A 26,328-nucleotide genomic window follows, 5' to 3' on the forward strand; every position below is an offset into this window, starting at 1 on the left:
ACACGTCCACATATGGCATCCAAGGACTCCAAGATTGGCTGGGATGCTTTCCTGAACTCCTCCACACATACACAAGTTCCTGCTCAGTCTACATAACAACCACCCAAATGCAACTCTAAGACAATAAGCCCTGTTCCAGGGGCTCGGTGTAACTTATCGGGTAATGAACGAAGAAGGTTGACGACCCTGGAGTGAACTACTGTTCTGGACTTCTCCAGAATGGAGTCTGTCTCTGCCTGTGGGCGTAGTTACACCAAAAAGCCTTCATGAGGTCCACAATATCAAGGCGCATGACGTTGCCCGGTACGGCAGAGCCGGGGTCCCACCCTGGAGGCAGGGCTGAGGCAGAGAGTGCCTGGTGGCCGGGTTGCTGGCTGGGCCAAGCCCGAAAGAGAGACGCGAGGCCATCTCTCAGTGAGCCCACCACCTGCAGGGGGAACCGTGAGGGATCGGTGCAAAGAGGATCGGAGAGCGGACGAAGGTGGACACCTCGGCAACCCGATCTCCAGATGCTGAGACTGGCTCTAGGGACGTGGAATGTCACCTTGCTGGGGGGGAAGGAGCCGGAGCTTGTGCAGGAGGTCGAGAGATATCGAATAGAAATAGTCAAGCTCGCCTTCACGCACAGCGTGGGCTCTGGAAAGCATCTCCTCGAGAGGGGCTGGACTCTTCTACTCTGGAGTGGCCCTGGGAGAGGCGGAGGGCTGGGTTGGGTTTGCTTGTGTCACCCAGCTAAGCCGCCTCGTGTTGGGGTTTACCCCGGTCGATGAGAGGGTCGCAACCATGAGCCTTTGGGTCGGGGATAGGTCTCTGACTGTCATTTCGGCCTATGGGCCCGCGGGGAGAGGCGGAGGGCTGGGATGGGTTTGCTTGTAACACCCCAGCTCAGCCGCCTCGTGTTGGGGTTTACCCCGGTGGATGAGAGGGTCGCAACCTTGTGCCTTCAGGTCGGGGATAGGTCTCTGACTGTCGTTTCGGCCTATGGGCTGAGCGGTGGTGTGGAGTACCCAGCCTTCTTGGAGTCCCTGTCGGGGTTGCTGCGTGGTGCCCCTCTTGTGGTTATCCTGCTGGGGGATTTCAACGCCCACGTGGGAAATGACAGTGACACCTGGAGGGGCGTGATTGGGAGGAATGGGCTCCCCGATCTGAACCCGAGTGGTGTTTTATTATTGAATTTCTGTGCTAGTCATGGAATGTCCATGATGAACACCATGTTCAAACATAACGTCATTCATCAGTGCACTTGGCAACAGGACACCCTAGGCAGGAGGTCGATGATCGACTTTGTTGTCGTTTCATCAAGTCTTCAGCTCCATGTCTGGGACACTCGGGTGAAGAGAGGGACTTAGCTGTCCACTGATCACCACCTGGTGGTGAGTTGGATCCGCTGGAAGAGGAGAAAGCCGGACAGACTTGGCAGGCCCAAGTGATATTGAGGGTCTGCTGGGAATACATCTCTAGCCCTCGGCTAGAGATGTATTCAACTCCTACCTCTGGGACAGCTTTGATCAGATTCCAGGGGAGGTTGGAGGTGAGCTGCGGCCATAAGGTCTGCAGTGCCTGTCGAGGTGGCAATCCCCGAACTCGGTGGTGGACACCGGCAATAAAGGATGCTGTCAAGCTGAAGAAGGAGTCCTATAGGCTGTGGTTGGCTTGTAGGACTCCTGAGGTGGCTGATGGGTACCGTGGGGCCAAGCGTTCTGCAGCCCGGGCGGTGGCAGAGGCAAAAACTGGGGCCTGGGAGGAGTTCGGTGAGCCCATGGAGAAGGACTACAGGTTGGCCTCGAATCGATTCTGGCAAACTGTCCAACATTGTTTACAGCGGAAGTGGAGAGCTGCTGACCTCGACTGGGGACATTATTGGGCGGTGGAAGGAGTACTCCGAGGATCTCCTCAATCCTGCCGTCACGCCTTCCCTGGTGGAAGCAGAGACTAGGGACTCGGGGTCGGACTCTTTCATCTCCCAGGCTAAAATTAACGAGGTGATTAAAAATCTCCACGGTGGCAGGGCTTCGGGGGTGGATGAGGTCCGCCCTGAGTACCTCAAGTCTCTCGATGTTGTGGGGCTGTCATGGTTGACACGCCTCTTCAACGTTGCGTGGCGGTCGGGGACAGTGCCTCTGGATTGGCAGAGTGGGGTGGTGGTCCCCCTTCACAAGAAGGGTGACCGGAGGGTGTGTTCCAACTATCGGAGTCACACTCCTCAGCCTCCCTGGTAAGGCCTACGCCAGGGTATTGGAGAGGAGAGTCCGACCGATAGTCGAACCTCGGCTTCAGGAGGAACAGTGTGGTTTTCGTCCCGGCAGTGGAACACTGGACCAGCTCTACAGGTCCTTCTCAAAAAATTAGCATATTGTGATAAAGTTCATTATTTTCCATAATGTCATGATGAAAATGTAACCATCATATATTTTAGATTCATTGCACACTAACTGAAATATTTCAGGTCTTTTATTGTCTTAATACGGATGATTTTGTCATACAGCTCATGAAAACCCAAAATTCCTATCTCACAAAATTAGCATATCATTAAAAGGGTCTTTAAACGAGCTATGAACCTAATCATCTGAATCAACGAGTTAACTCTAAACACCTGCAAAAGATTCCTGAGGCCTTTAAAACTCCCAGCCTGGTTCATCACTCAAAACCCCAATCATGGGTAAGACTGCCGACCTGACTGCTGTCCAGAAGGCCACTATTGACACCCTCAAGCAAGAGGGTAAGACACAGAAAGAAATTTCTGAATGAATAGGCTGTTCCCAGAGTGCTGTATCAAGGCACCTCAGTGGGAAGTCTGTGGGAAGGAAAAAGTGTGGCAGAAAACGTTGCACAACGAGAAGAGGTGACCAGATCCTGAGGAAGATTGTGGAGAAGGGCCGATTCCAGACCTTGGAGGACCTGCGGAAGCAGTGGACTGAGTCTGGAGTAGAAACATCCAGAGCCACCGTGCACAGGCGTGTGCAGGAAATGGGCTACAGGTGCCGCATTCCCCAGTCATGGGCTACAGAGAAGCAGCACTGGACTGTTGCTCAGTGGTCCAAAGTACTTTTTTCAGATGAAAGCAAATTCTGCATGTCATTCGGAAATCAAGGTGCCAGAGTCTGGAGGAAGACTGGGGAGAAGGAAATGCCAAAATGCCAGAAGTCCAGTGTCAAGTATCCACAGTCAGTGATGGTCTGGAGTGCCGTGTCAGCTGCTGGTGTTTGTCCACTGTGTTTTATCAAGGGCAGGGTCAATGCAGCTAGCTATCAGGAGATTTTGGAGCACTTCATGCTTCCATCTGCTGAAAAGCTTTATGGAGATGAAGATTTCATTTTTCAGCACGACCTGGCACCTGCTCACAGTGCCAAAACCACTGGTAAATGGTTTACTGACCATGGTATCAGTGTGCTCAATTGGCCTGCCAACTCTCCTGACCTGAACCCCATAGAGAATCTGTGGGATATTGTGAAGAGAACGTTGAGAGACTCAAGACCCAACACTCTGGATGAGCTAAAGGCCGCTATCGAAGCATCTTGGGCCTCCATAAGACCTCAGCAGTGCCACAGGCTGATTGCCTCCATGCCACGCCGCATTGAAGCAGTCACTTCTGCAAAAGGATTACCGACCAAGTATTGAGTGCATAACTGTACATGATTATTCGAAGGTTGACGTTTTTTGTATTAAAAACACTTTTCTTTTATTGGTCGGATGAAATATGCTAATTTTGTGAGATAGGAATTTTGGGTTTTCATGAGCTGTATGCCACAATCATCCGTATTAAGACGATGAAAGACCTAAAATATTTCAGTTAGTGTGCAATGAATCTAAAATATATGAATGTTAAATTTTCATCATTACATTATAGAAAATAATGAACTTTATCACAATATGCTAATTTTTTGAGAAGGACCTGTATACCCTCTACAGGGTGCTCGAGGGTTCATGGGAGTTTGCCCAACCGGTTCACATGTGTTTTGTGGACCTGGAGAAGGCATTCGACTGTGTCCCTCGTGATGCCCTGTGGGGGGTGCTCCAGGAGTATGGAATCGGGGGCCCTTTACTAGGGGCCATCCGGTCCCTGTACGAGCGGAGCAGGAGTTTGGTCCGCATTGCCGGCACTAAGTCGGACCTGTTCCCGGTGCATGTTGGACTCCAGCAGGGCTGCCCTTTGTCACCGGTCCTGTTCATAACTTTTATGGACAGGATTTCTAGACGCAGCCAAGGGCCGGAGGGGGTCGGGTTTGGGGACCAGCGGATTTCGTCTCTTCTTTTTGCAGATGACGTGGTCCTGCTGGCCCCCTCTAGCCAAGACCTACAGCATGCGCTGTGGCGGTTCGCAGCCAAGTGTGAAGCGGCTGGGATGAGGATCAGCTCCTCCAAGTCCGAGGCCATGGTACTCGACCGGAAAAGGGTGGCTTGTCCTCCTCAGGTTGGAGGGGAGTTCCTGCCTCAAGTGGAGGAGTTTAAGTATCTCGGGGTCTTGTTCACGAGTGAGGGAAGAATGGAGCGGGAGATTGACAGACGGATCGGTGCGGCTGCCACAGTAATGGGGCGCTGTGCCGGTCCGTTGTGGTGAAGAGAGAGCTGAGCCGAAAAGCAAAGCTCTCAATTTACTGCTCGGTGTACGTTCCTACCCTCACTTATGGCCATGAACTTTGGGTCATGACCGAAAGAACGAGATCCCGGATACAAGCGGCTGAAATGAGCTTCCTCCGTAGGGTGGCCAGGCACTCCCTTAGAGATAGGGTGAGGAGCTCCGCCATCCGGGAGGGGCTCGGAGTAGAGCCGCTGCTCCTCCACATCGAGAGGAGCCAGTTGAGGTTGCTCGGGCATCTATATCGGATGCCTCCTGGACGCCTTCCTTGGGAGGTGTTCCAGGTACGTCCCACCGGGAGGAGGCCCAGGACACGCTGGAGGGACTATGTCTCTCGGCTGGCCTGGGAACGCCTTGGGCTCCCCCTGGAGAAACTGGAGGAGGTGTCTGGAGAGAGGGACGTCTGGGCATCTCTGTTGAGTCTGCTGCCCCCGCGACCCGGTCCCGGATAAAGCGGAAGACGACGAGTACGAGTACGATAATATTTCGGTCTGTTAAGGGTTGTTCTGTGAATACCAGCCGAGTAAGGCGATGGTATTAGGACAAAATAGAGAGGTGTGAGACGAGCTCTGACATTATTGAACAGCATGAACTCTGCACATATATGGAATGAACTCACACAATTTCTTAAAATACAAGAATTTATTAACAAAAATATGTCAACTCAAAGTCAAACATATTTCAATCAACAAACCCTTTACTATGCTAAAACAATCCAACTAAACTACCAAGCAGAATTAAAGAATAACAAAGACTAATGGGCTATGTACAATATAAACAAGTTGATTAAAGATGATTAGAAATCATGACCAAAAAGAGTTATTCAACATTACCATGCAATGTTTATGTTTGAGAACCAAGGATTATCTTGAAGAATCTGGAAGTGAAGTTAAGTTAGTTTTGGAACTAACTTAGAAAATAATCAGCAACGTTTAGACAACCATTCACAATGCAAGATCAGATAAAATATTATTTTAATAAAATAATGTTTTAAATAATGATCTGCTGAATAAAACCAACCTTCTGGATGACCATTTCTCAACGGTGTCTAATTAGCTGCCTTTATTTATTGAAATAATATTTGAAGAAATATTATTAAGGGAGTATTTTGGAAAAGAGCCAAATCTTTCTGGAGAAATGGGCCTTAATGGTGTTTACTTAGTTATCAAATGTAGTAAATGATGTTTAGGGACTATTATTCACTAGCTTGAAAACTAACAACCTTTCTGTTAAATACTCTTTAGTAGCAAGCACGTGTTCTTGCCGGTTAGCAGTTGAGCTAACAAAAGAAGCTGATAGCTTAGAACCAGAATCAACACATACCTTTAAAATACCAGGGTTAATAAAAGGGTTAAAATGCATAAGCGCGGACGGCGCGTTATGATCAATATTCTGTTTAAAATCACCCTTTAAATAAAGTTTGTCTTAACTTTCAAAACCACAAAGAACACAACCTGAGCACGTGTGCTGCAGATAGCCTGCTAGCACCAAGATAGCTGAGTTCAACACAAACAAAACTTTATAAAATGAAAAACGTTTAGATCATTTCAATCTAAATATCTCTCTATCACTCTGCCCAAAACACTTAACCTCATGAACTGTGGTGAGGAATGTTGACCAAGCGACGAAGTTTGAAGAAGGTATCCACAGTGAACAATGGTTAGCCACAGCTGACCTCCTTAGCTTTGGGGGGTTGAAAGTGCTCTGTGAACAAAAGGGTTAGCTTTCCGCTAACCTCCGGCTGTGGATGAAAACGGCTCGTTGTGTCCACCAACCACACTGCACGTTACCGTAACCACGGTGATGGGGTCTCTGCTGTCTTCCTTCCAGACTGGGAGACCGCTCTGCTCGGCTTCATAGAGACCGTGCGTCTCTGTAGGGAACTTCTCTGGGACAATTTGCTTCTGCAGGCCTCAGAGAGAAAGTAAGCACCTTAATTTCCCCGTTCATGAATGAAAATACCGGATACACAGACAGCATTTCATTCGTACTTATCTTTGCATATGATTGATGATCGTATGACATCCTTGGATCCAGTTGAAAAGTTTATGTGTGTTTGCCAGCAAAGAGACATCAGCGCGCTTTGTTCCCCTCCTATCCCGATGAAAACCGGCTTGGAAGAGGTTGGCTTGTTGAAGAGGGGGTGCTCTTATTCAGACAGTGGCATCATGGAAGTCCGCTGTTACCCCCCTTTCCTCAGTTGCTGGAAGTCAGTTAAATGCAATTTATTTTGAAAGTTCCAGAAAAGTCCGTGCCAGAGTTTAATGTTGAAATCCATGGCTGGGTCCCAACATAGATATGGCTAGTGACTGAGCTTTTACTGTAAGTAATTATATGTGAGTCCATCCTCACCTCCTCCATCACCATCTGGTACGCCGCTGCTACAGCCAACGATAAGGGCAGGCTGCAGCGTGTCATTCGGTCTGCTGAGAAGGTGATTGGCTGCAGTCTACTGTCGCTCCAGGAACTGTACACCTCCAGGACCCTGAAGCGGGCAGGGAAGATTCTGGCTGATCCCTCCCACCCCGGTCACAGACTCTTTGAGACTCTCCCCTCTGGCAGGAGGCTGCGGTCCATCCGGACCAAAACCTCACGCCACAAGAACAGTTTTTTCCCATCTGCCACCAGCCTTGTTAACAAAGTCTGGAAACCACCTTGACACTCTCCTTTTCCCTCACACCCCCCCTTTTCTGCTGACAGGACACTTGTAACCTGTAACTCTATGCGTTACATTAATGCTCAGCTTGGACTCCTGCTTTACTTGCACAATGATCACCTGCACTGTTGTATTGCTCTTGCATCCTATACAGCTCTATATTTACTCTCGCTCACTTAAAACTGTGCACATATATTTATATTATATTGTAGATATGTTTATACTGTTTAATTTGTATTGTATTGCACCGACTACGCCAAAACAAATTCCTTGTATGTCCAAAAACGTACTTGGCAATAAAGCTTTTCTGATTCTGACGTGCTCTCTTTCAGACTAACCTTCAAAACTGGCTCAGAGTTTATCTGTTCTTTCTTTCTAGGTGAAACGACTAAAGGAGCTACATCCATTAACATTTCCTTTTCCTTCCCATAGAAAGTACTCCTGGATCAGTGTTTCTTTGTTCTCTTTGTGTCTCTGTTCTGTTCTCTCAAACCCCCAGTCGGTCGTGGCAGATGGCTGCTCACACCAAGTCTGGTTCTGCTGGAAGTTTCTTCCTGTTAAAAGGGAGTTTTTCCTCTCCACTGTCGCTACATGCATGCTCAGTATGAGGGATTGCTGCAAAGTCAACACCAGTGACTGTCCACTGTCGCTACATGCTCATCCAGGAGGAGGCAATGCTGCAAGTCACTGACTGGATGCAATCTGCTGGGTTTCCTTAGACAGAAAAACGTTTTATCCAATTTGAATAAATAACTGAACCTGACTGCACTGTTCAATGATTAGGATTAATTGGAATGTATGTACCTGACTTTGTGAAGTGCCTTGAGACAACATGTGTTGTGAATTGGCACTATATAAATAAACTGAATTGAATTGAATAGATATGAGCAAATTGTTTTTCATTATGTGTTAACCCCATTCCACAGGAAACAATGTGATAGATGGTAGTTTTTCAATATGGTCATAGGCTAAAGGAATGCTGCTTTAAAGAAGGCCACAAATTTATTTTTGTTAAAGAGGCTTTAAGTTTTTCTAATCATAATTGAGATGTTTTTATGAATGTGATTCTTCAGGCTGGGGAACCGCCACCTGAGGTGACACCTTGTGTCCTAGGAACTCAATAGCAGGCAGACCGAAATTGCATTTAGCCGGGTTCACAATCACGACATGCTCACTGAGCTGCACAAACAGCTCCTGGAGATGCACCATGTGATCATCGGAAGAAGGACTAGTAAAAACTCAAAAAAACCAAAAGGAGCGATTTTCACTTCTGTTAATGGCAACTCATTACCTATTTTACAACTTTCAATTGGTATATGGGTTAGGTTGATTTTAGTGGCTTGGCACGAGCCCCAAGGGCATTGTTTTAACAGGTTTGGCTTAAGGCAACCTATAAAAACCTCCTAAAATCATTTGGAACCAGGCAACAAGACTTTTTACCACCAAAAAAACCCCAAAAATAAGGAGACTCATATAATTCATCACAATAAATTATTGTCCACAATAAATCTAGAATTTTATATGCTTTATTTAATTAGTAATGCTTTTGCAGGTGTCAGTAACAGATTAACAATCAGCAAAAAAAATTGAATAATAGAAATAAATCAATCAACTTAACCTATCTTTCCCTAATGCTGAAACTGGTAACGCTGAAGAGGCTTTGGAGACGGAGGCTCACCATGGATCCAACTGGAATGATTTCTTCAGTAGGCCACAAGTGATTGTTTTCTTGGATGAGAGGCAAATCTTCAGTTTTCTTCCTCTAAGTGGACAGGCACTGATGCTCGGGGTTTCGATGGTCAATTTGGAAAAAAATAAAAAACAAAAACAACATTTAAAAAACAGAAACTCTGTTGGCATATGTTTCAAAAGTCGGTAGCTTCCAGAGCCTGAATAGTTGAAGGAAACCTTTGAGGTGTAATTGAGGCTGGTTCAGGATTTCCAGAAGCCTGAAACTTAGAGCAATCAGTTGTTCACTGACCAAGTTCACTTCAGTTGTCTTGGTAAAAATGCAACAGATGAAATTCAGATTCTCAATTCTGAGTTGCAGCTCTTCTCAGGGCACACGGGTTGATCCTCTCTATAATGCAGAATTGTCAGCGGGGCTGCGTCTCCGGTCTTATGATTCATCTGTAGCTTCTTTCTCCATCCGATCTTGTTTGCTGGTCTTCTGTGAGGAAACAACCCCGTTTCTTTCTTTGGCAGAGTTTTTATAGTGCAGATAGCCTCACTGCTCATCCCGTTGCCGGGCAAGCTATCCCATCATTGAGTTACATGGTCGCCGGGATTTTCGGTGCTGTCTCCTGGCCTCCGTAGAAAGAGTTGTAAACAGCCTGCAGCTCCCTGTGTTATGACTTTTGCCTGTTTTTCAACCTTCATGACTCCCGCTCCCATCCTGGTCCAATGACTTTTGCCTGTTTTTCGAACTTCAGACTTAACTGAAAAAAAGCTTGTTCATGCTCGAAAACGCTCCAATGTGGCAGAATTACAACAATTCTGCAAAGATTAGTGGACCAAAATTCCTCCATAGGGCTGTAAAAGACTCGTTGCATGTTATAGCAAACACTTTATTGCAGTTGTTGCTGTTGAGGGTTAGCCCAACCAGTTATTAGGTTTAGGTGGCAAACACTTTTTCACCACTATCTACCTGGTGAATATCCACTCCCGGGCAAACTAAATATGCGAGCTGCTGTTGCTTTTCAGCACGAGCAACTGGGACTTCCACGAATCTGCCACTATTGGCTAGCTAAACTGATAACAGACATGGAAAAACATTGTTTCCTGGAACCTATGCAATATGGTGTAAAGAGGGTCTTAAATTATGCTTAAATCTTTTCCACAATCATAACCAGCAAATGGTTTATCTTTTATTTAATCAAAAAGTGTCTCTCCAGTTTGGATTCTTGTTGTAATTATGATTATTGATTGATTAAACTTTATCAATAATTATAATAAAAAATCATAATTTGACAAAATTAATTTCTTAACCGAAATCCTCATTTATGAATCGAGACCAGAGTTGTCTTTTGGTGTTGTAAGTGTGGCTCAATGCCTTTGATAATTACAACCGTTAAATACTCAGTAATAATTAATAACTATTACCAGAGATGTCACTGTTTAATCGACCGTTTCTACCGAAACGTGTGAAACTTTTAACCTTTTCTTGACTGACGAAGCACTCTTGCACAAAATAAACCCAGAAACGCCTTCTCTTTATCTATGTGAATATTTATTAAATCACAGCCTGATACAATCCGTTCTTCTGATTTAATAATCTTCACCTACTCAAACATGCAAAGTTCTACACAAAAGGGGTAAAATATCTAACTAAACAAAATAAAGCAAAACAGCAGTGGGTGTGTATGGGATCAAACCAGCAGTTATGGCAAAAATGATAATATGACAAAGGGGTGTGGTGGTGAGTGGAGGTTGGGGCGCAGCTCAAACTGTAACTCAGTTATACTCAGTCATAAAACCTCCCCCAACTCTTGAGCAGACAAAGGGTTATAAAACTTTTGGCGGCAAGCTAACAAGCAGTAAGGTTGTAGACAAAGAAAATGGGGAATTTCACCATGAGGTTATTTTAACAGTCCAGTCTCACAGCGCACCTGCGCTTGCTCTCAGGTGTTCAATACCCCGCAAAACACACACAAAACTGGGAGCACAGCGGCCTCCATACCTCAACATGGCACATCAAAGTTTCAATAAAAAGGTATGGTGCACATATCATTCAGAACACATTAGACTAAATAGCGAATCTCATTGCACTAAAACTTCATGTACCCTGCCCAGACTTTCCAAGAAAGAAACAAAAATAAAGGATGGGTTTTACTTGTTGAAGCCTTCTTTCTCAGCGGAGTTGAGAGCGAATGGAGGGGGAAGTTGGAAGTTATTGTGCGTCCACAGTTAACTTCAGAAAAAATTGTCAATCTTCGTCCTCTGGCCTACTTGGCGAAAGGGAAAATATGATCTGACCATCAAAGTCGACTAGGACCAAAACACGGTGGCGGTTTGTCTCCTCGAAACTCCGTGGTTTTTTTAGTTACGTGTTAAACTCACGTCTTCGATCGGCAAAGTGCAATTTCTGGCCTTCTTATTCCAGAAACCTCTTTTATGACTTTTTCGTTGGCCAATGAGAGAGAATAAATGAGATCCACTCGGGACTCTTCTCCAGATGATGCTTCAGATGTTGGTAACCGGACATGGTCTTCATCTGAAGGTGAATGGTCAAAATGGGTGCCTTCCTATATAACGTCCTGTGACGACAGACTGGGGCGCCCCGTCATATCAGTCGCAATGTCCTGGATACAAAATGGCCGAAAACGCCAGGAGGCCTGGTGGCGTCCAGCAACGTGCAAATGGTCCAATAGTCAGCAAACAATTGGTCCAACATTCTTGTGTGTATGTTTAAAGATGACTTGAAGGCAAAGAAGTTGCCACAAGCATCTGAACTAAATGTTTTTTTCTCTCCTGTGTGGATTTGTCATGTGTTTGTATCAATATGATTTTGAAGCAAAACCTTTTCCACATGCTTCACAAGCAAAGTAAGTCTCCTGTGTGAATTCTCATGTGTGTGTTTAATTGTGACCTGACTGCAAATTGTTTTCCACATGCATCACAACCAAACGGTTTATCTCCTGTGTGAATTCTCATGTGTGTGTTTAATTTTGACTTGAAGACGAATCTTTTTCCACATGCATCACAACCAAACGGTTTGTCTCCTGTGTGGATTCTCATGTGTGTGTTTAATCGTGACTTGAAGACAAATCTTTTTCCACATGCATCACAACCAAACGGTTTATCTCCTGTGTGAATTCTCATGTGTTTGTTTAATTCTGACTTGTAGGCAAATCTTTTAACACATGCTTCACAACCAAAAGGTTTATCTCCTGTGTGAATTATCATGTGTTTGTTTAAATTTGACTTGTAGACAAATCTTTTTCCACATGCATCACAACCAAATGGTTTAACTCCTGTGTGAATTCTCATGTGTTTGTTTAATTTTGATTTGTAGACAAATCTTTTTCCACATGCATCACAACCAAACAGTTTATCTCCTGTGTGAATTCTCATGTGTGTGTTTAACTGTGACTTGGCTGCAAATTGTTTTCCACATGCATCACAACCAAACGGTTTATCTCCTGTGTGGATTCTCATGTGTGTGTTTAATTTTGACTTGGAGACGAATCTTTTTCCACATGCATCACAACCAAACGGTTTGTCTCCTGTGTGGATTCTCATGTGTGTGTTTAATTGTGACTTGAAAACAAATCTTTTTCCACATGTATCACAACCAAAAGGTTTATCTCCTGTGTGAATTCTCATGTGATTGTTTAAATATGACTTGGAGACAAATCTTTTTCCACATGCATCACAACCAAAAGGTTTATCTCCTGTGTGAATTCTCATGTGACTGTTTAAATATGACTTGGAGACAAATCTTTTTCCACATGCATCACAACCAAAAGGTTTATCTACTTTGTGAATTCTCATGTGTTTGTTTAAATATGACTTGGAGACAAATCTTTTTCCACATGCATCACAACCAAACAGTTTATCTCCTGTGTGAATTCTCATGTGCGTGTTTAATTGTGACTTGACTGCAAATCTTTTTCCACAAGCATCACAACCAAAAGGTTTATCTCCTGTATGAATTATCATGTGTGTGTTTAATTTTGACTTGGAGACAAAACTTTTTCCACATGCATCACAACCAAAGGGTTTATCTCCTGTGTGAATTCTCATGTGTTTGTTTAAATATGACTTGGAGACAAATCTTTTCCCACATGCATCACAACCAAACAGTTTATCTCCTGTGTGAATTTTCATGTGCGTGTTTAATCGTGACTTGACTGCAAATCGTTTTCCACATGCATCACAACCAAAGGGTTTGTCTCCTGTGTGGATTCTCGTGTGTATGTTTAAATCTGACTTGTAGGCAAATCTTTTTCCACATGCATCACATAGAAAGGGTTTCTCCCAAGTGTGGACTGTTGTGTGTTGTTTTAAATCATATTTCCTGGTAAAACCTTTGGTCAGTGAATCTATAATTTTCTTTTCTCTGAAACAAGTCTCATTACCGGAACAATCTGAAGACGTTAATCTTGGATGACATGTCATGTGACTCTGAAGAGAGCGTCTGTTAGCAAATTTTCCCCCACACTTAGAGCAGCTCAAAGATTTGTTGACAGCGTTTCTGCTAGACCCTGGAGTCCTGCTCTCCTTCCAATCCTCCTCACTGTCTTCAGTTTCAGAGTCTGACAAGCGTTTAAGCCCAGATTCATGATGCTTCACATCATCATCCCCTTCATCATCTTCACCGTCTTTAGTCTCTAAATAGTTGGAAGAGCATCCATGAGTATTTAGATCTGGGTTCCTGCTGGATACTGATGTTCCAGAGTCCTCTTCTTTAATTTCTGCTTTTATCTGGTCAGTTGAGATGCTGCTTGGAAGATCTCTGTCGTCTGTCTGGTGTTGATGAAGCTGAGAGAGCAGAGGTTTCTCTTCATCCTCTTCACTCTTCATATGAACAACAGTTACTGGAAACCTGGTATCATCAGTCTCCTCCTTCACATTCAGTTGTTCTTGATCCTGGCTGGCCCAGATTCTTTCACTTTCCTCCTTTGTGTGGAGGAGCTCCAGCTCCTGCTGGTCCATATCAGGACTGTGTTCTTCAGGAGCCTCTTCTTTAAAATCTGCAGACATCATTGAAACACATTATATGCATAATGAACAACTTTACCTTGACAATGTTACAAAGATGATAAAGATTAAAACTAGAGAAAAGAATCTGATAAATATTATCAGTGAACAGTACAGTAGATAAAATCAGAGAGGCCACAATGGTGTGATAACCTGGACTGTAAATATAGTGGTTTCACGGTGTTATGGTTTAACACTAGAACTCCCAGGGCAGTGTTGGGTTTATGATTATTGATTGATTAATCTTGATCAATAATTATAATTACAAATCATAACCTGACAAAATCAACTTCCTACCCAAAATCCTCATTTATGAATCGAGACCAGAGATGTTTCTGGTGTTGTAATTGTGGCTCAACGCCTTTGACAATTACAACCGTTAAATACTCCGTAATAATTAATAACTATTCCCGGAGATGTCACTGTTTAATCGACCGTTTCTGCCGAAACGTGTGGAACGTTAACCTTATTTTGACTGACGAATCACTTTCGCACACAACGAACACAAAACGCTCTCTCTTTATCTATGTGAATATTTATTAATTTTTACCTACTCAACATGCAAAATTCTACAAACACAGGGGTAACACATCTAAATAAGCAATATTCAACAAACGGCAGTGGGTATGTATTGAATCAACCAGCAGTTTATGGCACAACAGATGAAGGAAAATGAGAATATGAAAAGTGGTGTGGTGGCGAGTGGTGGGGGGTTGGAGCGCAGCTCCGACTGTCCTCAATGATCTTCTGATCATAAAACTTCCCCCCAACTCCTGAGCACAAAGGATTCTAACTTTTGGCGGCAAGCTAGCACAGTGAGATTGAAGACAAAGGGGAAATGGAGAATTTTACCATGAGGTCGTTTAACAGTCCAGTCTTACAACGCACCCGCGTTGACTCTCAGATAGTAAACACAAGCAGCTCTAGGACCGCGGCGGATCCCGATATCAACATAACACATCAAAGTTTCAATAAGCAAGGTTACATGCACATATTATTCAGAACACATGAGATCCTAACCAGCGATTCTGATCGCTTCTACAACCTCTGACCCTGCCCAGGCCTTCTAATAAAGAAATAAAAGATTAAATAAAAGATGGGTTTTACTTGTTGAAGCTTCCTTCGGGGCAGCGAGTGGGAGGAAAAAAAAGGGGGGCTGAGTGTTGTTGCGCGTCCGCAGTTACACCAAGAGAGCGGTCAGTCCTGTCCTTTGGTCTTTTTGACGAAAAGGAAAAATAGGATCTAACCATCAGCAGTCGACTAGGGATGAAACACGATGGCGGTTCATTTCCTCGAACTCCGTGTTTTAGTTACGTGTTAAACTCACGTCTTCGATTGGCAAAGTGAAATTCCTGGCCTTCTTAGTCCAAAAACCTCAGTTATGAATTGTTCGTTGGCCAACGAGAGAGAGAAATAACTGAAGTCCACGTGGGATCTCTGTTACTTCCAAGGACGCTCCAGTTGCGTGGCGACCCCGTCAAGATTGCCAGCTGGAAAGCAAGTTTTAAAATGCCCGCCTTCCTATATAGCGTCTTGTGATGTCAGACTTGAGACGCCACGTCATAACAGTCGTGATGATCGACGGGACATGGAGGCGCGCACTGTCCGGGATACAAAATGGCCGCAAGCATCAGGAGGCCTGGTGTCTGTGCAAGTAGTCCAATATTCAGCAACAAGTGGTCCAACAGCAGTCAATTTGACGGGTTTGAAAGTTTGACATGCCATAACTCTGGTTTATTAAAACTCTTATCTTCCTGGCATCCCGACCTTTTCTAAACCTGTGTCTTGTGTATTCCTATGTCTCTATTTAAAGATCTAAGTATTTCTACCTCTAACTACCACAGCCGCTATTTTGATGGCCCTATTATTTACATTGATATTTGTTTTCCCGCGGCTGAGTATACGCGCGAGCATTGCCTAGCAACCGCCACTGTAGAACGCAGTCTGAGAAGGAGATTGTTGGCATCCTACAAATAGCTTCTTGAAGGATGTTTTCTGAGGCATTGGAGATGCTTCAAAAATTAGATGATCGTGATTCTGGGGTCGAGAGGGATTCTGACGGCTCTTGGTCAGCATTCAGTTCCAGTGAAAGCGGGTCAGAGAGTGAGCCTCCCACGGCTAAAAAAACACGAGTCGCCCCGTCAGCAGGAGGTTGTGGCGCATTATTTTAAGGTAGTAAAAGACTAGCCTACGTAACCATTTAATAATTTTAGGCTATAGTTTACAGATTAGTAAACTAATATTATATAAATTACAGCAACAGTGCCACAATCAGCGCAGGTTCAGAGACAAGGAGACGAGCCAGGTGATCAGTGCCCAGCTATAAACCCAGCAATCCAGCTGGCAGGAGAGAAACTACAGATCAAGATACTGATGATGGATAAAAAAATAAACAATAAGTTAGGTAATAGATATAGTAGCCCAGGAACAACAATCTATTCTGCGCTTTACTGCGTTTTCATTGCAAGACGAGCGCACACCTGGGAAGGAGGGGGAAATAGGAAAGGATGGCACTGTGTGGACAGTAGTAGGGGAGGAAGAAAGTAGAGGGAGGCGTCAGAGACAGAACACGTTGACAGAACGCCAGATCCAAGATGCCCCGACCGCGTTCCTCTGCTTGGAGATGATTCCTCTTGGGACATGAGTGTGGATGAGCTGAAGGCATTTTTAGCACTAGTTTATGTCCGCGTAGTGAAAGGGGGGCGTAACATGGAGCTGTCCAGCTTTTGGTCAGATTAGTAAAGCTTTTTTTTTTTAAATGTACCCGCTACTCTGTATTATTTTTCAGTACTATATATAAATCTGTTGGACCACTTGTTTGCTGAGTATTGGATTATCTGCCCGTTGTTGGACGTCACTGTGCTCCTCCAATGACTTGGCAACCATGCAGGACCAAGACCCAAACCTCCACACCATTAGAGAGCTAGTGGCCAACGGTCGGTCAACGGAAACGTCGCCATTGGCGACGGGCGAGACCAAAGAACTGAGGACCCTCCGACGTAACCTGTCCCACCTGAAGCTGGAGAAAGGTTTGCTGGTCTACACCCACAATGGGTGCGGGACGCCCCGATGGGTGGTACCCACTGACCACAGGGGAGTCATGTTAGCCCACGCTCATGACTCTCCTGTAGGGGGTCACAGGGGTCTTAAAGCCACACTCCACACCCTACAACAGGTGGCATACTGGCCTTCGATGGCTCACGACGCCCAAATCTACATCCAAGGATGTTTGACTTGCTGTCAGTTCCAACCGTCACAACCACTCGGTCGGGCACCACTTCAGCGTAGGGGGGTCACATTCCCGTGGTCCCACCTGCAAATCGACTGGGTTGGACCAGTCCCCAAATCGGCCAGAGGTAACAAATACCTCCTAACAGTGACGTGCAGTTTCACCAAGTGGGTTGAATGCTTACCTGCACCGAACGACACAGCTGTAACCACAGCCGTTCTTCTACTGAACCACGTTTTCAGCCGGTGGGGCCTTCCCCTGTCCATTAACTCGGACAGAGGGACGCATTTCACCTCAAGCGTCATGACATCGCTGTTTGACATTCTAGGGGTGAAAGTAAAATTTCACATTCCCTACCACCCTCAATCGTCTGGTCAGGTGGAGCGGATGAACCGTACCATAGTGGCCATGCTAAAGAAGTACGTTAGCGGCAATGGAAAGGACTGGGACATCAAACTCCCCTTAGTCCTGATGGCCATCCGGTCCACCCCCCAACGCTCTACAGGAGTGACACCCTTTGAGATGATGACTGGAAGGCAAATGACTCTCCCACTCCATCTATTGTACCATCCAGAAGATGTGAGTGTGACAACTGCCTACACAGCACACCAATATGTCGCAGACCTGAAGGAGCACCTCAGATCAACATTCGCTTGGGCGCAAACAAACCTGGAAGCCAGCGTAGAGGGCGCAAAAGCATATTATGACCGAAAAGCATCCCACCGTGAATACGAAGTGGGTGAAAAAGTCTTTTATTTCAGATTTGCCCTACCAACCGGACGCTCCAGGAAATTTCTCCCAAAATGGGCAGGGCCCTTCGAAATTGTAGGTAAACTCTCACCAGTGGCCTACAGAATAAGAATCTCAAAATCCAAACAGGCCCCGATGTACAAATGGGTTCACGCGAACCAGATCAAACCCTACCACAGACTCTCCTCCACAGAAACAGGGCTCCCTCCTGAAACTGAGGGAGGAGAGGGGAGCGCATAGGGTCAGTCAGATCGGTGCATGTAAATAAACTCCACACTAACATGCACTAACCACTAACAACTTCATCCATAAAATTTTCCCTCCTATAATCAGGATTTCTCTGTTGCAGGATGGAGGTCATCTGGATGATTGGCATTCTTATTGGCTCCACACTTGCTCTACCAACCGGCGTAGTACAGATAGGACCACCAACCGGCACAGTCCTGCAAGACACCCCCGGGCTCCTTATTACGCGCTGTAGACTCCACACGCAGAGGGTCTTCGTGCGCCTAGACCCGTGGGACGTATACCGTAAACACATCCGTCTTCCGCCACTGATGACTGAAGGAAGACCTCAAGGGACTCAAACCCCCGACACCATAGACCATGCCAAACAGGCTACAATCTATATCCTCAAACAATTGCAGAAATTCATGGTCACCGAAGAGGACCTCAGCGGCAGTAAACGCCCAAAGAGATTCCTCAGTGGATTGATAGCCTCAGCTGCGGCGCTGGGATCTCTGTTTTCCATTGGCCTTTCAGCAGCAAATTCCGTTAGCCTGAAAACTATTCAGAGACACATGCAAGAATTGGATGACGAAATGCCAGAAATCCAACAAAGACTCCTCCTCCAACAGAGACTATTAGACATACAAACCAAGACCCTCCAGGGCACCGTGGTTACTGTAAACTTACACTCCACCCTTATTAACAATACCCTGCATGCACTACAAACCCTCACAGAAGTGGTCAGGAATGATTTGATGTACACACAGGTTGTAAGAGATTTGATGCAGGACCTGATTAGGGAAGTTGGTTCATCGGTAGACAGCCTAACTGCAGGACGAATACCCACTTACCTAGTCCCGCTGGATTTGGTGGAGAAAATCCTAAAGTCCACCACAACAGACACCTTGCAACCTCCACAAACACACCTAGCGTATAGCTTAGGCAGTGCAATCCCAATTTTCGTAAATCCGGATAACCTAGAGATAGGATTTATGCTCAATCTTCCCATCATCGAAAGAGCAAACGTATACAGGCTTAAAACAGTGTTAAATGTCGGGTTTTGGAAGGAAAACACACACGTACAACTGAAAACCCCATCACTTTTGGCTTACCACGAGGCTGACCCAAAACTTTACTTGATTCCCAATTTAGACCTGTGCACCAAAACCAAGGACCTCCATTGGGTGTGCCCGAGTAACCCATTTATTAGAGATGTCACCGATTACATGTGTGGGTTAAGGGAGGGAGCTCCCGAACAAAACTGTCAGGCAAAGATAACTCTGAAGGATGTAGGGTTAGAAACCAAGGTTGAACGTGCGGGTAACCGATGGCTTGTAAGCACCCCAGTAACAGAAGCCTTGCTATCCTACGATCAGCACGACACCGTTACCAGAATAAAATTACCCAACCAAACAATGTTCGTCTCCGTACCCCAAGGTGCACTCCTACATCTCGGGGACATAATCCTTCATCATCTTAATCTCGACCGATACGATACAGAACTTGAAATTATGGATGCTTTCAAGGGATATAATTTCAGCATTGACGCTAGTATAGAAAAACAACTGACAGTGGAAGGGACCAAACAGATTAAGTTCAACCTCACCCCTGCGGAACTAAGCGTCACACCTTTCCCTCGGTTTCCCCGGCGAACAGAATGGACAGAAACCCACACTATGACCGTTACGGTAGTTCTCCTTGTGATCGGGTGGGTCGTGACGGCTGGAATGGCACTCACCGCATACAGACAGGTTAAGCGTTTACAGGTCAGGATTGATGCCCTCACATTCATTCCCTCACGGTTCATAGCACCGCCTTTGCCAACGACACAGCCAGGGTCCAGTGCCTAATAGAAGTTCGATGAATAAGCTATGAACCATGATTTTGTTTGTTCCTTTTATTCTTATATATACATATATATGTACGATATGTTATTGTTTCACTTTGTCTCAGGATTACCAAAGCTGATGACCAAAGAATGTAATGATGATGTGAATGTATTGTCCTGTATTTGTCTCATTGAACAATGTAGAAAGGGATGAGTTTAGTCAGAGTTAGTCCTGCCCAGGCTAACCTCTATCCTGCCCAGTCGTAGGTTTTGAGTAACACAAAGACAATTTTGTTTTGTTCTGCTTCGCCACGGATCACTGATTGCTCAGCAAAGGACAGAATGGTCCCAGTAGCTTCAAAGACTGCGATTCATCTCACCCTTTGAACCTAGGGGGGAATGTTGGACCACTTGTTTGCTGAGTATTGGATTATCTGCCCGTTGTTGGACGTCACTGTGCCCCTCCAATGGCATCGGCCATTTTGTACCCAGGACAGCCCGCTCCTACATATCCCATCAAGCATTGCGACTGATATGACTGGGCGTCCCCAGTCTGACGTCACAGGATGCTGTATAGGAGGCGCTCATGTTTGAAAAACTGCCTTCCGCTGGAAATCACATCCAGGGATCGAAGAGCGTCACTTTAAGAGAAGAACTCTGTGAAGAGTTTCATTCATTCTCTCTCGTTGGACAACGAACTATTCATAACTGAAGTTTTTGGACTAAGAAGGCCAGAGATTTCACTTTTGCCGATCGAAGACGTGAGTTAACACGTAACTGGAGACACGGAGTTTCGGAGAGACGAACCGCTACCGTGTTTCATTTTCAAGTCGACTTTGATGGTCAGATCATATTTTTCCTTTTTGTCAAGAAGACCAAAGGACAAAGACTGACTGTTCCCCTGAAGTTAATTGTGGACGCACATTAACTTAACCCCACTTTTCCTCGCTTGAATTCCCTCACTTGGAAGAAGACGACACAAGTAAAACCCAATTCTTTTTTTTATTTCTTTATTCAAGTCCTGGGCAGGGTCAGAGGTTGTAGAAGCGATCAGAATCGCTGGTTAGGATCTCATGTGTTCTGAATAATATGTGCATGTAACCTTGCTTGTTGAAACTTTGATGTGTTATGTAATATCGGGATCCGCCGTGTTCCCCAGAGCTGTCTGTGTTTACTATCTGAACGCAGGTGCGTTGCAAAACTGGACTGTTAAAACGACCTCATGGTAAAATTCTCCATTTTACCTTTGTCTTCAATCTCACTGTGCTAGCTTGCCGCCAAAAGTTATCAATCATTTGTTTCAGGAGTAAAGGGGGGAAGTTTTATGATCAGAAGATCATAAAAGACACTCTAAGCTGCGCTCCAACCCCCCACCAGTCATCACCACACCCCCCTTTTCATATCCTCTCCTTTCCTCTGTTGTGCCATAAACTGCTGGTTGACTCAATACATACCCACTACCGTTTGTTGATTTTGCTTATTTAGATGTGTTTACCCCTGTGTATGTAGAATTTTGCATGTTGAGTAGGTGAAAATTAATAAATATTCACATAGATAAAGAGAGAGCGTTTGGTGTTTCATTGTGTGCAAAAAGTGATGTGTCAGTCAAAATAAGGTTCAAGTTCCACACGTTTCGGCAGAAACGGTCGATTAAACAGTGACATCTCCGGCAATAGTTATTAACTATTACGGAGTATTTAACGGTTGTAATTGTCAGAGGCGTCGAGCCACAATTACAACACCAGAAACCTCTCTGGTCTCGATTCGTAAATGAGGATTTATGGTTAAGAAATTGATTTTGTCAGATTATGATTTGTAATTATAATTATTGATCAAGATTATTCAATCAATAATCATACTCCCAACAAATCATAATAAAACAGAATAGGTTTTGATCAAATACTATTATTAATTCTTGTCAAAACCATCATTTTATAGCGTGCAAGAAAACCTTTAGCATTCTGACCAATGTAATGCGATGACATCATCACCGCCTCGCATCCAGAATGCTTGCCGTCAAATTGACGGGCTTGGGAGTTCTAGTGTTAATTACCATATTCTAAAACACAAATGTATATAGTGATTTAAATGCTTTAATTTAAAGCTGAAAAAGAATAGTTATTACATTGTTGATACAAATACCGTATGTTTATTAATTTCTACATAATATATAAAGCTTTTTTGTTATTTTTGAGGATTTTCAATTACTTCAAATGCTTTTATTAGAAGCTTCATGCTTTTGATTGGTTATGATTTTAATCAGATTTTCTTGAATCTCTTTACTCCTGCCTTACAGGTACATGCTTTCATCATGCTGAGCTGTGCTTTACATTAGATTATAACTGTGTTATCTAACCTCTTATCCAACCAGGTCCCTGAACAACTGACCATTAACAGAGTTTATCTACAGCCACTTCAGTGATATATTTCTTCCTGATTGGGAATAATACTCTCCTCCAATCGAGGATCTCCTTTGGAAACTAGTCAATGACACTGAAGTTCGTTCCCCGTAGCTCTCTGCCCCGACTCCTGACCTGCTCTTTCTGCTTGTAGTGCCTGAATTTCACTGCAAATGGCCGAGGCCAGTTGTTGTCGGGCTTCTTACCTCCGAGCCAGTTAACACGATGAAATGTGTTGTTTTTAACCTCGTCACTTGGGAGTTTTAGCTGACTTTGGAGAAATTCCCAGATAAGGGATTCAGTGTCCTCCTCTGCCTGTTCTGGGATGTTGGAGAAGACAAGGTTGTCCCGTATGCCCCGAGCTTGTATATTCAGGATGGTCTCCCTCATTTCTTTGTTTCAGACAGCTGCATCATTCCATCGGTACATTTCTTTACCTTATCCCTCAGCGTTTGTTTCTTGGCTGTGAGCGAAGCTTGTTGTTTGTGGCTGAACTCCAGAGATTCCTTCAGAGCTTGAAAAGTCCTTGTGAAGAACCTCCACCAGGGTAAGACGAGCATCAAGGCTGGTTAGCTTCTTGCCGATAGAGTCCAGGACATCATTGTGGCCTTTCTCTGGAGAGATAGTGGAGGTGCTGGCCGAGCATTCTGAACGGGGATATCTTGATGCTGGTGTGGTCATGGATGCAGATTTTTGTGTTTTGCCCATTGCTATGTTGTCAAAACATTGGTCTACCTAGCTCTCCAGGCTGTCTAAGGTTTCCTCTTCCAGTTTGTTTTATTGGGAAATATGAGACAGTGGTTAGTATTTTAAACGTTTCTATGTTGGGCTTCAATTTACTGGCTTGTTTTACTTTAGTTATTACTTGAGCACAGCTCTCACGAGATCTCAGCCACTCATCATGTCCTCACGTCCATGCTTCTCACTTAATACTTCCAATTATTAAGTGCAAGCAGCCAAACAATCACATTTTCATAGTATATTCTGAATAGCTAAACACTGTGGGTGATTTTGGATATGAATGATAAATTATATTTTAATTATGATGGTTAAATTCTATTTTTTTCTAAATATTCATAATCATATAATCATAATTTCACAACATGCCATTCTAACAAACACACACACATCCTTGTACTTTTATCTTCATGAGGACTTTCAGTCACTTCCATTCCTTATCCTTGATTTCTTGGGCCTAAACTCAATTCATACCCTAGTCCTAAACCTAACCTCTGTCCCAAAATCAGAATTTGATAAAGCGAGGACCTCACTTTGTCAAAATGTCCTCACTTTAAAATAAAAATACAAAAAATGGTTCTTAATCAGCAGCAAGTACAAGTACACACATACACGCAAAAGGCCAGTACATCCATACATCGATGTGGAACCTTGGGAATAAGCGCCTCTTGCCCAAGGTGATATCTACCTGTAGAAGGTCTGGAGCTGGAATTAAATATCAGGATAAATACTATCCCCAGTACGTGCATCAACTCTAGACCAACAATTTCCCGACAACGTTGGTTGCTTTTTAGCCACTAAATGTCACAGCAAGACAGAGAAAGACTAAAGAGGCTTGATTTCTGAAGGCCTCCTCAATTGAAAGAAAGAGGACCTGTGAGCCAAGCTTTGACTGATTGATTGAAACTTTATTAACTCCACTCCAACATGGGGCTGGTGAGCAAACTGCAGACGCTTCTGGGCTGCACACACCCGTGTCCTCAGTTGCACCAGAACCAGCCTCTCTCTGACCTTCATAATGTGGGAGGTCAGAGCTATGGGTCTATAGACATGAAGTCCTTCAGAATGTACTTTCTTTGGCACTGGGACCAGACATGATGTTTTCCATAGCTCTGGAACTCTTTGTTGCTTCAGGCTCATGGCAAAGGGGTACTGCAGCACTCCACTCAGCTGACCCGCACAAGCCTTCAGAACCCTTGGGCTGATACCGTCAGGACCAGGAGATTTCCTAGGGTGAAGCTTTTAAAGCTCTCTACGCACCTGGTCAACAGAGATATCAAAGCTACATGCAGAAGATAAATGAGGAGGGGGAGTCAGACCCAGGACCTTCGGGCTACCGCTGAGAGGTAGTTGATGTAACAACGGAGCAGAATTAAAGCTGCTACTGGGGTGGGACATTCAAACCTGTTTTAAATTTTAGGCCGTGGTTCATTTTTACCCAACTAAAACTGAATTAATGATGCTGGATTTTTATGCTGGGCCACAGGAAGAAATACTGCTGGAGTCACTGAATTTGAAAAGCATGACCACTTATTTTTAATTAAAATTAAGAAAATCCAGTGCCATCCATGCCCAGATGTCACTAAGACAATCAAGGAGAGGCTAAACAGAAACATTATGTTTTAAAGGGAAATAGACTTGACAGTCATCAGCACAAAAATAAGACGCAACATCAGGGCTCCAAGAATGGAGCCTTGAGGTATCCCCCGGGGGAAGTAAAATCATCCACCATGATCCAGAAACTCCTATCAGAGAAGTAGGACCTGAACCATTAAAGAGCTGAGCCAGTGATGCCCACCCACTGCTCCAGTCTGGAGATGAGAACGTTATGATCCACTGGATCAAAAGCAGCTGGTAAATCTAAAAGCAGTTCCCAGAATCCGTTGCTAAGAATACATCATCAAAAATCCCTAAAAGAGCCGATTCAGTGGTAAGTTTTAAACCCAGACTGGAACACTTCCATAATCATATATTTATCCAGTAAGGCTTCAGCTGGTTGTAAACTGTTGTTTCAAAATTTTGGACAGAAAAGGGTAACTTGGAGATCGGCCTAAAGCTTAACAAAGCAAAATGATTGAGGCCAGATTTCACAATAGTATGTTTAAAATTGTTCTGCTCCACGCTGGAGGTCAAACTACTGTTAATAACTTTAAGGATAAAGAGGCCAATAGAAGAAGAAAACTCCTTAAGACGACGTGGAGGAAGAACATCACAGGGGGAGCCAGATGGTTTTATACTGATAACCAGTGTCTCTAGAGTGGAAAGGAAATAAGGCTCCCAGTGATTAAAGACCGCGAGGCAGGTGACCAAGATGGACGGGTCATAGGAGGGAAGAGAAATACAGGCCCTAATGTCAACCTTGTCCAAGAAATTAAGAAACTAATTACAGAGTTTTCTGGAAGCTTCTAGAGGAACAGGTTCATGCACATTAAGAGCAGTGTTAAAGGAGACATCTGCAAAGTCCACTTTTTTAGCCTTTAAATACATTTTGTTGTGAACTTTGAGTCTGTAGGAGAGCAGAATAGTTTAATTTAGTCTCTCCAGGTTCTGCGTAGATATCTTTATATTATGTTTGCGTCGTATTTTCCCAGCAGTTTCAGCTCAGGAAACGTCTAATTTCTTCCTCCTTTTTATGAAGCAAATCTGGTTTTGATCATAAAAGACAACCAGATGCACCAGACTGTTAGCTGCCAGACAGGAGACACACACACAAACAAATCCTTACTCTTGATAGGAGCTGCAGTTAATGGAAACCTGGTATCAGTCTCCTCCTTCACAGTGAGCTGCTCTCCTTCCTGACTGGTCCAGAGTTCCTCCTGTTCCTCCTTTATCTGGAGGGGCTCTGGCTCCTTCTGATCCACATCAGGACTCTGTTCTTCAGGAGCCTCTTCTTTAACATCTGCTGGCAGCACTGAAACACATTACATGCATTATGAACAACTTTAACTTCATGTTTCTAAGCTGTTAAAGATTCACAATAGAGAAAAACATCTGATCAGCAATGTAGAGAAAACTGAACCTCAAGAACCGACAGTTTAGGTCATGTGCAGAGTCTCATATTTAACCCCTGAATTAAATCACTATTATATAAAATATATTTGCCTGAAGCAGATGGTTAGGTGAACCACTGGGCCCAGGAGCTGCTACTGATGCTGATAAGCCGGTGAGGCACTGTGCTGCTTTTGCTGCTACTATTGTTATTAATATTGCTGCTGGGGAAGC

The 26,328-nt window shown here is 44.4% G+C and overlaps 2 protein-coding genes across 2 annotated transcripts in view; one reads left to right on the top strand and one right to left on the bottom strand.

Annotated features, from left to right (window-relative positions):
- LOC124861406 (NACHT, LRR and PYD domains-containing protein 4-like) overlaps positions 1-26,328 on the top strand; it is a 328,592-nt gene that overhangs the window by 15,396 nt on the left and 286,868 nt on the right. The gene's annotated exons all lie outside the window — the stretch shown is intronic.
- On the bottom strand, positions 11,308-26,003 carry LOC124861444 (zinc finger protein 345-like). Its single transcript, XM_047355232.1, has 2 exons — positions 25,832-26,003; positions 11,308-13,927 (listed from the first exon to the last, which is right to left on the bottom strand). Exon 2 carries the CDS (start codon positions 13,887-13,889, stop codon positions 11,766-11,768), a length of 2,124 nt encoding a protein of 707 aa, XP_047211188.1. The 5' UTR covers positions 13,890-13,927; positions 25,832-26,003; the 3' UTR covers positions 11,308-11,765.

The sequence above is a fragment of the Girardinichthys multiradiatus genome, chromosome 24 (assembly GCF_021462225.1).
Source record: "Girardinichthys multiradiatus isolate DD_20200921_A chromosome 24, DD_fGirMul_XY1, whole genome shotgun sequence".
Classification (NCBI taxonomy): Eukaryota; Metazoa; Chordata; class Actinopteri; order Cyprinodontiformes; family Goodeidae; genus Girardinichthys; species Girardinichthys multiradiatus.

Bases quoted from the DNA above. Each gene is read 5' to 3' on its own strand.
- LOC124861444 (XM_047355232.1), bottom strand. From the start codon at position 13,889: ATGGACCAGCAGGAGCTGGAGCTCCTCCACACAAAGGAGGAAAGTGAA.